This window comes from Mizuhopecten yessoensis, unplaced genomic scaffold, assembly GCF_002113885.1.
Source record: "Mizuhopecten yessoensis strain PY_sf001 unplaced genomic scaffold, ASM211388v2 scaffold401, whole genome shotgun sequence".
Taxonomy (NCBI): domain Eukaryota; kingdom Metazoa; phylum Mollusca; class Bivalvia; order Pectinida; family Pectinidae; genus Mizuhopecten; species Mizuhopecten yessoensis.
In genome coordinates this window covers 456,503-472,572 of record NW_018403528.1, presented here as the reverse complement: position 1 = coordinate 472,572, position 16,070 = coordinate 456,503, and the positions used below count along the sequence as shown (strand labels likewise).

At 36.9% G+C, this 16,070-nt stretch overlaps 1 protein-coding gene across 1 annotated transcript; it reads right to left on the bottom strand.

The window, feature by feature from the left end:
* Positions 1-3,760: 3,760 nt before the first annotated feature.
* LOC110447830 (eukaryotic translation initiation factor 3 subunit K-like) lies at positions 3,761-12,552 on the bottom strand. Its single transcript, XM_021493769.1, has 8 exons — positions 12,461-12,552; positions 9,933-10,031; positions 9,015-9,135; positions 8,165-8,239; positions 6,936-7,002; positions 6,385-6,462; positions 5,593-5,718; positions 3,761-4,013 (listed from the first exon to the last, which is right to left on the bottom strand). Exons 1-8 carry the CDS (start codon positions 12,511-12,513, stop codon positions 3,982-3,984), a joined length of 651 nt encoding a protein of 216 aa, XP_021349444.1. The 5' UTR covers positions 12,514-12,552; the 3' UTR covers positions 3,761-3,981.
* Between the last annotated feature and the right edge of the window lie 3,518 nt (positions 12,553-16,070).

Here is a 16,070-nt window from a genome sequence, read left to right as displayed (position 1 = left end):
TAACCAATACGTCTAGAGACATGGTCTGAAATATAACCAATACGTCTAGAGACATGGTCTGTAACATACCCAATACGTCTAGAGATATGGTCTGTAACATAACAAATACGTCTAGGGATATGGTATGTAACATAACCAATACGTCTAGAGATATGCTCTGTAACATAACCAATACGTCTAGAGATATGGTCTTTAACATAAACAATACGTCTAGAGATATGGTCTGTAACATAACCAATGCGTCTAGGGACATGGTCTGTAACATGACCAATACGTCTAGGGATATGGTCTGTAACATAACCAATACGTTTAGAGATATGGTCTGTAACATAACCAATACGCCTAGGGACATGGTCTGTAACATAACCAATACGTCTAGAGACATGGTTTGTAACATAACCAATACGTCTAGAGACATGGTTTGTAACATAACCAATACGTCTAGAGACATGGTCTGTAATATAACCAATACGTCTAGAGACATGGTCTGTAATATAACCAATACGTCTAGAGACATGGTCTGTAACATAACAAATACGTCTAGAGATATGGTCTGTAACATAACAAATACGTCTAGAGATATGGTCTGTAACATAACCAGTACGTCTAGAGATATGGTCTGTTATATTACCAATACGTCTAGGGATATGGTCTGTAACATAACCAATACGTCGAGAGATATGGTCTGTAACATAACCAATACGCCTAGGGACATGGTCTGTAACATAACCAATACGTCTAGGGACAGGGTCTGTAACATAACCAATGCGTCTAGGGACATGGTCTGTAACATGACCAATACGTCTAGGGATATGGTCTGTAACATAACCAATACGTCGAGAGATATGGTCTGTAACATAACCAATACGTTTAGAGATATGGTCTGTAATATAACCAATACGTCTAGAGATATGGTCTGTTATATTACCAATACGTCTAGGGATATGGTCTGTAACATAACCAATACGTTTAGAGATATGGTCTGTAATATAACCAATACGTCTAGAGATATGGTCTGTAATATAACCAATACGTCTAGAGACATGGTCTGTAACATAACAAATACGTCTAGAGATATGGTCTGTAACATAACCAATACGTCTAGAGACATGGTCTGTAACATGCTTTGAAGAACGAATGTCACGGTGTTCAAATGGATTTCCTGAGCGACCCCCCTTTCATTGTCACAACGGTTATGTCTTGAAATCCTGACATTATAAAGATGCCCAAAGTCATGCTACTTTGTCAGCAACACGCTAAGATAAAGGGCAATCAAGTTTGTTCGAATGAATGACCTTGACCCTCTAACTAGGTCACAAGGGAAAATTTCCTGTTTTATTTTCAGTGGTTTAACGTGCTCACAACCGCCAGGATCTTGAGAAAACGGGACAAATGTCTTGAAAGAATTATATAGCTTCTTCTGAACGGCATTGGATCAATGTATGCCTGTAATGTACTGGATGGTTATCAAGTTTGTTACAATGAATGAACTTTAACCATTTTCAAGGTCACAAAAGTAAAATGTTCAAAATACCCAAGAAAAGTCAAGAGCAATGGCAGTTATCCTATTGCTTGATTAAATGAATGACATTCAACCTCTTTCAAGCTAAAAAGGGTCAGATGTAATTAAAAAAAAATCTTAAACCTTTTTCTTAAGTTCTATGACATCTATACTGATTATATTTGGTCTGCAGCTTACTAGTATGGCTATCAACCAAGTTCTAACTTCTGTAAGATAACAACCTTAACCCAATTTCTTGGCCGGGGGGAAATATTGGGGAATATTAAAACAACCACTTCTAAAGATTCTTAAGGCCTAGAACATTAATTTTAGCCTTCAGCTTTCCTGGGTAACACACTATAAAGTTTGTTCCAATAAATCACCTTGACAAATTTTGTGAAGGTCATATGAGTAAAACAGGTTAAAATCGTCCAACAAAGATCCACAAGGTATAGAGTAGTGATACTGAACCTGTTGTGTAAGCTTCCTAAGTGTGCCAAAACTAATTTGACATTGATCGACTTTTAAGGTCAAAGATGTGAAATGCCTTTGCCAACAACATTGAATCAAAACTGAGGGATATAAGGCCACTGGTCCTCTTGTTAGTGCTTATTACACAGCACATAAAACCGTTCACGTTTCTATAAACCACTATATACCTATTATATACCCAAAAGCATTCATGCACAAAGATTGCAACTATCAGCTTAATTTGGTCAAACAACATAAAACTTGAAGGGAAAAGTGGTGAACTGGATCCAAACTGCAGACTATATATACTCTTTGACCTAGAAATTGGGTCAAGGTCATATATTCAGACCAACTAGATAGCCTTAATAGCAGCACCCTATGGGTCACATATTAATGCACCTTATTGATCTTTCAAGGAATCTTTTATGAAGAATTGGACAAAACAGACCGTGATCTTGAAAGTGGGTCATGTTAATTTATTCTAACAAACCTGATGGCCGGTTGGTTGAAGATTTGATGAACATATTTGACCCTTTGATCTACGGGTCAACGTTATTTAGTTGAACAAACTTGGACCGTAGCCTTCACCTTAGTAACCTTCATGTCGAATAACAATAAACTAATCCTTATGGACCTTAGGATTTTGTTTATAAATGTTGACACTCGACCAATACCGTATTATTGCAGTAGCTCACAAGCATTGTGTCCAGTGAGCTAGTAATTACATCCTACTTTTTTGGTTATTTCCCTTCCATTGCAGAGAATTTGGAATCTTTTCATGGAATTATATGCCTGTCTAAAGTCAAACCAATTTGCGGGGACCTATTATGGTACGAGCAGCCGTCCATCCATCTGCCAGTCCACACTTCGGTTTCAGCAAGATAACTTGCAACCTTGGTATGCATGTACATTATATGAAGAATAAGGCCAAGTTCGAAGTCGATCAAAATCTGCACATAAATGACATGCTGTGCTTGGAATGGTCAATTTCCAAACTTTAGTTTCTGTAAGATAACTTGCTTACATATTGTTCGATTTTGAGGAAACGTAGTATGCATATACATTATATGAAAACAAGCTAAGTTCGCATTTAAGCAAAATCTGAGCATATTTAATACGCATTCTGTGCTCCGATTGTTTGATGCACAATAAGTTCGTCACATATGACAGGATTCTGAGGAGACTTGGTCAATATTTACAATTTGTCTAGCTCGTTCGGCAAGGAATTAATAAACTACAGAAATATCTTTAGTTTTAATGGTGTTAGACAAATTGATTTTTTTTGGCAAAAATAGTTAATTTCAAGTTCTATTTTCAATGGGAGTTACCAGGTAATTGCAAATCAGTTTGTTGAAGGACATGAAGGTCATATGAAATCTATACTGAATAATTCCTTCAGCTTAATTTTTGTCAAATACAGTGTTTTCTCCTTTCACCACATTCCAGGAATAGTTTTCAACTTTATTGAGTAATACAGTCCAAATGTTGTTTATTCATCTTACATTTCCATATTTTTATACATTTAGATACAGTAATGTATCAGAAGGATTTTAAGTATGTCAGATTGGCATGGGGCGAGTGTAAATTGTACTGCCCTGCTTTCCTCATGTTTGTATTTGAATTCAACATTGTTGTAAACTGTTAGGATAATCTGATCTTGAACAACTTGATAATGGTATTAGTTTTAAAGATGGTCAAATAACGGACGCATGTCCAGGAGTTGCCATGACATAATTATACTCTAAATCGGACAATTTTCAGACCAGGTATGAAATCAAGGAAAATCTGTTTGTTGTTGAATGCCAGTAATTTATTAGTCTAAAGGAAATGTTTGTTGATGTTTCTGTATGCTGTTTCGGATTCCAGTTCAAGCCAACAAAATGTCAGGTCTTTCTTTGGTCTCCATCTGCATCACAGATTTGAAAGTCTTGCAGAAATGGAAGACCCACATCCTCACAGAAGAATAAATACAATAGCACTGAGTTTGTATGTACAGTCTCCATCACCTGTCAGCGACTTGCAGCCATGATACCAGATACACCTGAAATATTAAGAAAACGAAATGAGTATATGAACACAGCTACACATGCGGCACACAATACTCATCACCCATACAAACCATGTTTTGTTTAAGTGATAGAGCTATATAAATAAATGGACCATAGGGCAAGTATAACTTCAGCAATAGTTGGTAGAAATGTTGATTAAGGTTATTTATTTTGAAACAAAAATTAGATATTGCTTAATAGTCCTTAACCTTAGCAGGCTACTATATGCCTCAGTCCTTAATCTCAGCAGGCTACTATATGCCTCAGTCCGTAATCTCAGCAGGCTACAGTATGCCTCAGACCTTAATCTCAGCAAGCTACTATATGCCTCAGTCCTTAATCTCAGCAGGCTACTATAGGCCTCAGTCCTTAATCTCAGCAGGCTACTATAGGCCTCAGTCCTTAATCTCAGCAGGCTACTATAGGCCTCAGTCCTTAATCTCAGCAGGCTACTATAGGCCTCAGTCCTTAATCTCAGCAGGCTACTATAGGCCTCAGTCCTTAATCTCAGCAGGCTACTATAGGCCTCAGTCCTTAATCTCAGCAGGCTACTATAGGCCTCAGTCCTTAATCTCAGCAGGCTACTATAGGCCTCAGTCCTTAATCTCAGCAGGCTACTATAGGCCTCAGTCCTTAATCTCAGCAGGCTACTATAGGCCTCAGTCCTTAATCTCAGCAGGCTACTATAGGCCTCAGTCCTTAATCTCAGCAGGCTACTATATGCCTCAGTTTTTAATCTCAGCAGGTTACTATATGCCTTAGTCCTTAATCTCAGCAGGCTACTACAGGCCTCAGTCCTTAATCTCAGCAAGCTACTATAAGCCTCAGTCCTTAATCTTAGCAGGCTACTACATTATTGTATATATGCATCAGTCCTTAATCTCAGCAAGCTACTATATGCCTCAGTCCTTAATCTCAGCAGGCTACTATAGGCCTCAGTCCTTATCTCATCAGGCTACGATATAGCTTGGTCATTCATCTCAGCAAGCTACTATAGACCTCAGTCCTTAATCTCAGCAAGCAACTATAGACCTCAGTCATTAAATCTCAGCAAGCTACAATAGACCTCAGTCCTTAATCTCAGCAGGCTACTATAGGCCTCAGTCCTTAATCTCAGCAGGCTACTATAGGCCTCAGTCCTTAATCTCAGCAGGCTACTATAGGCCTCAGTCCTTAATCTCAGCAGGCTACTATAGGCCTCAGTCCTTAATCTCAGCAGGCTTCTCTAGGCCTCAGTCCTTAATCTCAGCAGGCTTCTCTAGGCCTCAGTCCTTAATCTCAGCAGGCTTCTCTAGGCCTCATAATTCAAAATAAGTTGATTGAGATATTAACACAAATCACCTGTATGACATTGAGAGAGAATGTTAAGTTATTATATTATGTTTGTTGTTTTCTGTTGGAAGAAGATTTCAATATATTAACAGGTTACCATGAATGAATGAGGCAATTAATTTGATTAATGCTGATATTGATTGTTCTTCACTTGTACATGCAGCAGGCCAGATTTATTACTTTAAGCCTTATGGTTTGTTGAAAAATGTAAGCATCATGCAAGGGAAATGTAACACTTACTTTCGAATGTGATTTTTTCTGTGATATTTTTTGTTTTGACATTTTCCTCTTGGTTCAGGATGAAGACATTGCCATCATTTTGAAGGGTCCATCCATATTTGTTGATCCATTGTCGTACCTGCTCCTCTGTCAACAGTAATCATATCTCTTTACAAATATATCGTTATCACATAAAGGACAACCAAATTTCTCATTTTCTGCTGAAAATATCTCAAAAACAACTGCAAGTATGTGTACCTTTAAATCCTACTAGAAGAAAACGGCTCTATTTTTACTGTTAATCACAATATGTTTTGTAAGATTTTATTTCAATTTCTATGGAGACAGATCATATATTTAAATATCTTGTGAACAAGAAACATAATGTTACGACCATTAATGTCCCTTCTGAGAATACAGATCCTTATGAATGACACTGGAGGAAAAACTTTGAGAATGAATATATTTGTGAAGATTCAGTGATTTGATTTACTGAGGCCATTGATCTGTGATGTGGAAACAGATAATTTCCCTTCTGATACTTAGATTGTAATAGAGGATATTAAACCTGATTAGGTTGGAACTGGTTTCAATTGGAAAGGTGTGAGTGGAATTTGCTCAACAATTGTTCCAAACCTGCCTTGCAAAACTTGGCTACCTCATCATTTCAGATTTTTTTTCAAACACTGATAAACATTAAAAATTCCAACATATAAATTATTTTTCTGAATTGGTATATATTATATTTCTCAAAATAGTTCCAAGAGTCAAAGTAAAATTATTGGTGCTCTGCTAAATTGTATAAACACTGACCTGTGACATCTCCCAACAGCTCAGTTAGTGTGTGGACAGGTATCGTCTCATAAGTCGCTCCGATCACATGACACACAACTGTAAACACATACAAGAGTATCACAAGGGTTCCTGTACACAAATCTTTGCCCTAAACAGTTTTAATTGTAATGAAACCTGAAACATCGTAATCGCTCATTTCACTTTGTATTAATTTTATAAAAAAAAAGAAGGAAACTTTCCAAACTTATCGTTTCGGTTTAAGATCAGGAGTAATGTCCATCTGATATAAAGTAAAACAATATATATTGATAAGATGCTTGTAGCATATCACATAAAGTAGATTGTTGTGCATGTTACCGAGACACAGCCTTTTGAAACAATTTGAAAATACAACAACAGGATATATATCGGAAGAAATTTTACAGATAGATCATTTGAACACGCTTAATTATATATCGATTTTATAAATTTGAAAGATGAAAATAAACACACTAAATTATATATAGATTTGATAAATTTAAAAGATGAAAATGGATGACAAAAGACCATTCCAAAGAAATCATACTTACATTTCCGTATTGAGTCGTCAAAACCTTTTATGTTTGATGTTACTAAAGGGTTGCTTTTTAACTCTTTCTGTAATTCAGAGGAAATATAAATCATTTAACAGTCCATATTATCATTAGATTACAGGAGATATTGAAAATATATCTTGTTTAATAGTAAAAAGTCAACTTTGCCAAACATTGAAAATATAGCCAACAGAAAGGAGAATCAGAATCGACAGTGGACAGTTTTGAATCAATTTATACGCCTACAGGGTTATATTTTTAAATGCAACAGCCAATCTTGCCATAAGGTGTACATATGTATTGATCAAGGCAGTGAATGTATAGTATATTTATATAGCAATCTAAAAACATAGTAAATATACACACTAGGGCTGCAACGATACATTAGCATGACGATACAATATGTATCACGATACTGTGGTCCGATACGATACCTGTCACGTTACTGTGGTCACGATACAATACCTATCACGATACATATAGTTACAGTAGAAGCAAAACAAAAAGATATGTTGCAAATTTTTGATGCAATATCACAACAGGAAATAGACTTGGTCCAAAATGGGCATGACTTTAAAATTTCACACAATTCACGTCTTTTGACGTACATGCCGAGCTGGAGCTGTCACTAGCCATGTGGGAATATCGTAGGTGTATCGTGTCCTCACAAAAAGTATTCTGCATCGTACCGCATTCAAAATATCAAGATATATCACACGATAAATTGTTGCCGCCCTAATACACACAGCTTTATACCAAAGTAACATACTTTATCCACCTACTGTTAGCTTTACGATATTTTGGGGGTACAATTTCAAATCACATTCATTCTATTACAAAAATCTTAGAACATATACACTAAGCATTATAATTTTCATTCTGAAGAAAAAAGTAGAATCAAAATTCTTATCGCAGCAGCCTTATATAAATTAAAAGAGCGCAATTTCCACAAAGCCTCCAACTTGTGTGATGGACTTAGTTAGTAAACTAACAAGTAATTTTCATCAAAATCGAATAATTTTGCCAAAAGATCATCCAGAAACCAAACTGTATGTGGTGGTCGATGGCACATTTGCAACAGGACAGACAACGCAATTCCTATATCTGGATGTTGGGCAATACAACACATCGATTTACCTTGGACTGGAATTAATAGATTTGTGAAATGTGCATGTACATAGTACTTGTAGTATCATTCCGCCTGTAAACTCAACCTTCCCACTTACCCAGAACTCATGAAATTGACAGGTTTCCAACAGATCTGCTAAATGTATGACTGGTGTCATAGCCTCTCCTTCATGCTGTAAATAGAAAAAAAAGGATGTCAAACTTACCAAACTCCAGCTAAACAATTCACATACAGTATATGTACCTTCCAAAACTATATCCATATATGCATTGTAGATTAGTGTAAGTGGTTTAGACATTTTGAGTGTTACTTACCAGGGGTGTAAAAATCCACTAGCTTCAACATCAATAATTTTGAAAGTTGTAGAACTTTTTTAAACACTCCTGAACATCTTTTTCAAAATTATGATGTGTTTCATTATCAAGAAATATAGCGGGTCCTGAAAACGCTGGCGAGTCCCATGGGAAAAACTCGAGTCCAGGACTCAAATATCCGAGTCCCAAAAAACACTGATACCATGGCCAGGTACAATACAACAAAATGGCAAATGTTATAAAATCAATCACTTCTATTTGACATGAGCATGCATGTTGGGTGCAGAAAAGTTCATCTCTCCAAAAGTCAGCCAATACATTTTGCTGTCTAACATGTCTGATTTTATCTGGACCAATTTTAGGGAGCAGTTATTTTCTTTAAATGTTCAATAATTTTAAGGACAATTAGTTGAGGGTAAATAATATTATGATTTAATCTGTCCTTTTTGAAAAAAAACCCAAAAAAAAACCCATATCCATTTGTGAATTTGATCAAATGCGATATATAGATCAAGTGTTAATGTTGTCACATTGATACATTGTGTAATTGTCAGGCAGGCAGAATTCTATTTCGAGCTAGTGGATTGTTTAAATAGTTTCTACAAGCAACATGTTGTATACCGTATGCCCTACCTTTGTTGACTCTATGAGACATTTACACAGTGTAAAGTCTGTGTGTGGGAGGTTGGTGAGAGCTTTCAACAGGATCTGGGCAGCCACACTAGCCTGGTAGTGATTTGGGTTAAACTGGTATCTGTCAAAAGAAACAACACATTTGAACTAAATAATAGATATATACATGTATGTATATAATAAATAATACATGTTTTATCAATCAAAGATTTTAACAAAGTGTTTCTTAAGAAAAATAATCTATATATAGTGTTAATTGTTGCAGGTAAACAATATACATGGATAACGCTAGCAATTAGTTCAATCTTAACTTTTCTCTAATTATTAAAGGTAAGCAGAGCAGGAATTGATGCATTATATACCACAGTATTTGAAACAAAAATATTATGCTTGGACAATAAACAAACATGATGAAACAAAAAAGTACATATCTTCTTTCTATCACAGGGTCCCTTTATATCCAGTCATTTACTCTATCATCTTTCAAGGTAAAAGTTCTACCTAAGGTCTATTCTAGTGGTTAAAGCTTGTGGAATTTTATATCTATTGAGTTCCTTAACATGCAATATCAGAATGTTTGAGATACCTCAACCATCATGATAGGTGATTTCATAATGTAAACAGCAGTCTAAATCATTTTTCAGAAATGTATATAGGTAATAACTCACATATTTATAATGTATCCATGACACTACTGTACACAGTGTATCTATACCTATATATTATTCCAGTAAGTATCACAATATTTTGTCCCAGCCAATGAAGAATGGTAAAGAGTCTTTAATTGTTTAGGCCTCAGTGAAAGAAGCCTCAACTACACCTGTATTAAATCATAACCAATTATAAATGTCATGGAGTTTGCTATTGCACTAGCTCTGCCTATAAGTAGGGTGTAAATGGCGGACAAAGCAACCTTACAATTTAAGTACAGCCAGGTTAGCCTCCAGATCATACGTATTCTCCTGTGCTTGGGCTGCCATGTATTTTTCCAGAGTTAGTAGGTTTTCTGGATTGTATCTGGAAAATATAAACAGAGCATGAAAATGGAACAATCAGAAGCCTGTATAATGTATACATATTTACTTAGTACATGTACCCAGTTAGCCTAGGGACATACATGTATATCTAAAACTAAAATCAAATATAGAAGCCAATCAGCTTTCAGGCCACCTAAGTCAAAGAAAATTGTTGACTTACTTCAGGTTTCCAATTGTCAGCTTGGCCAGCTTGAAAACTGGACTTGGATGGCTGACATATTTAAACAATGGCACGGCCTATCATACAAGTAAGTTTGTTACTTAGACCTATCATAGAAGCTGAATTGCATATATGCTGTGTATTTTTTGCCACCTGCTAGTGAATTTCCATGCCATCCCTGAAACAGCAGTGTCCACTAAAGTTTGAATGTGGTTTTTTTTCATGTTTCATGAAGTCTACCAAATATTATACAGCATGAAAGATAGTAAATCCATAGAATTTTATTACATTGCTATCGAAGTCTGGCATAAATCATACATCAAATTGAAAAAAAATATTTTCTCTCAATCCAGACCGCTCCTGGCTTGATATTATAAAAGGTTTAACCGTTATGACACAATCGCATGTTTTTCAGAACAAGGACATTTTACTGGGGTGATGGAGTAACCTTGTTTACATCATAGGTGTATTGACAAACGATCGAAGGTTAGTACGACAGGTGCTGGACACACTATTAATTGTAATCTTCATCTAAGTACCTTCCTCCATCAATATTTTTTGTGGTGGTGTGCTGTACATGTACTGCATTGTTATGTACAGTTTTTTTTTTTTTTAGAATTTCCTATAGGATGAAAAACAGGTTATAAGCTGTTAGTGTTAGTTATGTTGTAGGTTTGGTATTTGTTTGATTATGTTATATGTGCCGTGCATTTCCTGAATTCTGCTAGTGTTTCCGATTGGATGATTATTTTGGGTAGGAGGTTCCGCTGTGTTATGGTGTATGGAAAGAGTGTCTGTATGTGTCTTTGGATGTGTAAATATATGTCTGTAACTTATTAAGGTTGTGTCCTTGACGTGTTCTGGTGTCTGCCGGAATGAGATTGTTACTTGTATTGCTACTTGTTGGTGTATCATTTTGTAGAGAAGAATAATGTGTGTTCTTGTTCTGCATGTGTGTGTGTGTGTAGGGTTGTGTGACAGAGCTTGTGTTGTGATATTTGTTTAGGACCTAGCGTGCTGCTCTTTGTTGTAAGTTTTCTAATTGGTTTATGTTATTTGTGTATTAAACGAGGATCCCAAACTGAAGAGCAGTATTCAAGGTTTGGTCTTACGATGGCTATATATATATGCGTGTTCTTTTATGTGTGGTGAATTAATTTTAGGTTGTATTTCAAAAAGCCTAGTGATTTATTTGCATTTGATGTGATGTTCTTAATTAGATAATTGTTTGATGTTATAGTTTATAGTGTGTATGTGGTCACATGGAGTGTGTATTGGTGTTTAATTTGTGTGCATTTTGGTGATATTGTGAGTATAGTGCATTTGTCTGGGTAGAATTTCATGAGCCAGTCCTCTTCCCATTACTAGCTGCGTCTAAATCTGTTTGTAGTTTTATTGTATCTTATTTGTTATTGATGGTTTTGTAGAAGGGTATGCTGTTATCTACAAAAAGTCTTATTTGTGTACTATGCGATATGTATTTGGGAAGTCGTTAATGTATATGAGTAAGAGGACTGGTCCCAAACAGGTTCCTTGAGGCACTCAAGAATGTATATACTATATACATTGTAATACATATAAATACATGTAGTATTATTAGGTTGGACACAACGGCACACATGGGTAATTATCCTGCATTTCGGCAACAGTTTCTCATTTCAGTAACAATTCTTTATTTCATATTGTTTAAAACAAATCTGTGTGTTTTTATTTCACATTATTCCCCATTTTAGTAATAAAACTGTTACTGAAATGGGTAACTGTTACCCTAATGCAGGTTCGTTACCCATATGAGCCTTGTGCCCAACCCGATTATATGGTTTATACACATCATGCACAATTAGTGTTTCTATAATTTGTTACAGTGATTATATTCTATATACACATCATATTACTTAAGTGTGTCCATCACCTGTGGTATAAAATGCCATTATTATTGTTAAACAAACTAGACGAAATGTGTTCCTCTAATAAATAACAGGGATTCGTTACAAATGTCTAATACACATACACTATATGTGCTGTGACCCATATAAGTATAGCATATGTGTATTTACTATTTAACATTTGTAACGAACCGGCACGTCAGCGAATAAAAAAACAAAACACCGGACGAAAAACATGGGGAATATGACGTCTATTTTAGCGAATAATCAAATCAGTACGGTGGATTCAAGTAGGTAATAGGAGAGAATTCTACTTTCTTAGTATATAAAGGTGATATCACCCAAACCGTTTACCACATTTACCTATCAATTCCTTTCAATAAGGCGGCTACGTTTGCTCTCATTGCTTCAGCCATTTTTCACATGTGTGTGAACTTCTACTTCCGGCACGCGTAACGAGGCGTTCCTAATGTCAGGAATATATTCAACCGGTTACAGAAAGAGGTCATAATTAAGATATTGCAACGTTTTCAGATTGTTGTCTGACTTTCCTTTCCATGAGAATTGTTTATAATCTAATCTTCATAGTCGGCGAATATTTTCCCAATAAAGATTAACGATTAACCAGTTCACATCCATATTAGTGACTTGCATACCATGTACTATCACATCACACAAAAGAAGGTTGCGACTCGAGTCCAGACTACACAGGTCACTCAACTACTCCACCTTCTCAGCAGTCAAGTAGAATATAACCCAGTCCCATATACACCTAAATACCCGTGTATGTTATGCTCAAAAGCAGTGAAATATGGTCAACGTGCACTCGCTTGCGACAACTGTGACAAGTGGTGCCATGTATCATGTGTGTCTATGCCAACAGCAGACTATGACCTCCTTGCCAACTCTTCAGTTACATGGATATGCAGTTCATGTAATGCACAAAACCATACAACTTTATATGACTCCATCTCAGTACACAGTAACAGCTTTGAAAGTTTACACTCACTTTCAGCAGTTTCATCAGCACTGAAAAGCCCAGTATCTACACATGCACCTGGTAGCCCAACAGCCACGTCTTCTCCAAAAAATAGTCAAGCATCGAACCAAAAGAAGAACTACCAATCATTGCGAACTGTTATACTGAACCTCCAGAGTATAAAAAACAATGTACCTGAAACGCCTTATTGAAGTCCTTATTGTCAATTCCGAACCTTCAATTATAAAAGGAACAGAAACCTGGCTGAATGGGAACATTCTCCCCCCAGAAGTTCTACCACCGAACTATAATGTATTTAGGAGAGACCGAGCAGATGGATATGGAGGTATTCCTTTTGCTGTAATAAACGACATCATATGCACTCCAGTTTTCCCCTGTCAAGACCATGAAATTATTGCCATCAAACTTCACATCAACAGGAACAAGTCCATCATAGTTGTTGCCTTCTATAGACCACCAAGTAAAACCTCAGATGAATACGCACAACAGGTAATTGATGAAATCATATATTGACTGGCCATCTCTAACCACCACCTCCAACCAGTATCCACAAGCACTATCCAACAGCTTCATAAATCTAACCCACGATTGCGGTATAGAACAAATAGTCAACTTCCCAACTAGAAAGGACAAAATTCTTGACCAGCAATCCATCGTTAGTAGACAAGATTAAACCAATACCAGGAGTGGGAGACCATGACGCAGTATTGATTGGCTTATCTTTTCGGCCAAGAAGAGTCAAGCCATCTCCAAGAAAGATCTTCCTATGGGAAAAAGCTGATATAACCAATTTGAGGGCTGATACAACAGTATTTGTTAACAAATTTACATCAGGGACCCATCAATGTGTTAATACCATGTGGACCACCTTCAGGGATTCGATCCTGACGATCATGGACAAGCATATCCAAAGCAAACAAACACGCTCCAAGTACACCAACCCTTGGATGAACATTACAACTAGGCAATTAACTTGCCAGAAACAAACAGCATACCACAAAGCCAAAGGAAGTGGAAAAAAGAAGGATGTCAAACTCTACCATCTTCTGAAATCCAAATGCCAGACGAGCATCCGACAAGCGCATGACATATATGTTCGTGACGTCATCAGCCCAGAAGCAAGAAATAAGCTGAAGAAGTTCTGGTCCTTCATCAAAGGCAGGAAACAGGAATCATCAGGAGTAGCCCCATTACGCAATACTGAAGGCCTCATTCATAGCGATCCAACCACCAAAGCTAACATGCTGAACGACCAATTTAAATCGGTGTTCACCAAAGAGGACATAAGCAGCATACCGGACAAAGGACCAAGCCCATTTCCATCTATGGCTCCTATAACTATCTCAACTGCAGGTGTATACAAACTCCTAAAAAACTTGAAGCCCTCAAAGCTTCAGGACCAGACTCAGTACCAGCAAGATTTTTAAAGGATCTGGCCAACGAACTGGCACCAGCCCTTCGTCTCATTTACCAGACCTCGATTAATCTCGGAACTGTTCCAGATGACTGGAAAATGGCACATGTAGTACCAGTCTTTAAGAAAGGAGACAAGAGTAAAGCTGCTAATTACATGCCAGTCTCGTTGACTTCCATCTACAGTTAGGTCAGTGAGCACATTCTCCACTCTACCATCTTGAACCATTTTGAGACCAACAACATACTTACAGACGCCCAGCACGGATTTCGAAGCAAACGTTCCTGTGAAACACAGCTTATCGCAACCATCCAAGACCTTGCAGAAGGACTTTCCAATGGATAACAGATGGATGTTATACTACTTGACTTTGCGAAAGCCTTTGACAAGGTACCGCGTCAACGTCTACTTCACAAAGTCCACTACTATGGAATCCACTGGATTGGAAACTTCCTTAGCAGTAGAAAGCAGCACGTATTGGTAGAAGGAGCTAAGTCATCTGAAGGAGACGTGGATTAAGGAGTTCCACAGGGAACGGTCATAGGACCCCTACTTTTCCTGACTTTCATCAACGACCTGCCTGAACTTGTGAGCTCCTCTGTCAAACTGTTTGCGGATGACTGCTTGATATACAGGAACATAGAAACATCTAACGATAGTAAGATCCTACAAGAAGACTTGAATGCTTTGGAAAAGTGGGGAAAAGACTGGCAAATGGCATTCTATCCAGAAAAATGTACCGCCGTCCACATCCCGAAGAAGAGGAAAATAGTTGACACCGAGTTCCAACTTCATGACCACACTCTTGCGACAGTTCCAGGTGGAAAGTACCTTGGAGTATACATAAGCCAATACCTATCGTGGCGGGATCACATTGATCAGACAACAGCCAAGGCCTCAAGAACAGTAGGATTCTTGAGACGAAACCTCAGGAACTGTCCGCAAGCAGTAAAATCTCAGGCATACACGACCTTAGTCAGGCCAGTTTTGGAATACACATCTGTAGTCTGGGCACCATACCAATACCATCAAATGCAACAAATCGAAAACGTACAAAGACAGGCAGCACTATTTTCTACAGGTAATTACTACTCCCGAGACCCTGGTTGCGTTACTACCATGCTTCAGCAACTAAACTGGGAACCACTAGAACATTGAAGAGTGAGAAATAGGAACATCATGTTCTACAAAATCATCAATAACCTAGTAGAAGTCCCCGTCCATCATCTCCTACAACAGACCAGCGTTGGGACTAACTTATACAACTTTCCCTACAATATTATTATTTACAGTAAAACATCATGGACTCTTAGATATTATTAAAATAATAAAAAAAATAATGATGTTTATTCAGGGATATAATATACTGTAGTACACATGCAATATATCAAGTAAAACATGACTTAGATAAGACATGATTAAGTTACTGCTGGTAAAAAATGTTAAAAGATCTCAGAAATCATCATAGCACTGATTCATGGATAGGATAATATAAACGGAGCACTACATATCACAGATAAAAAAAACTTGTTAACAAAATTAGTCCTAATTACTTTTTC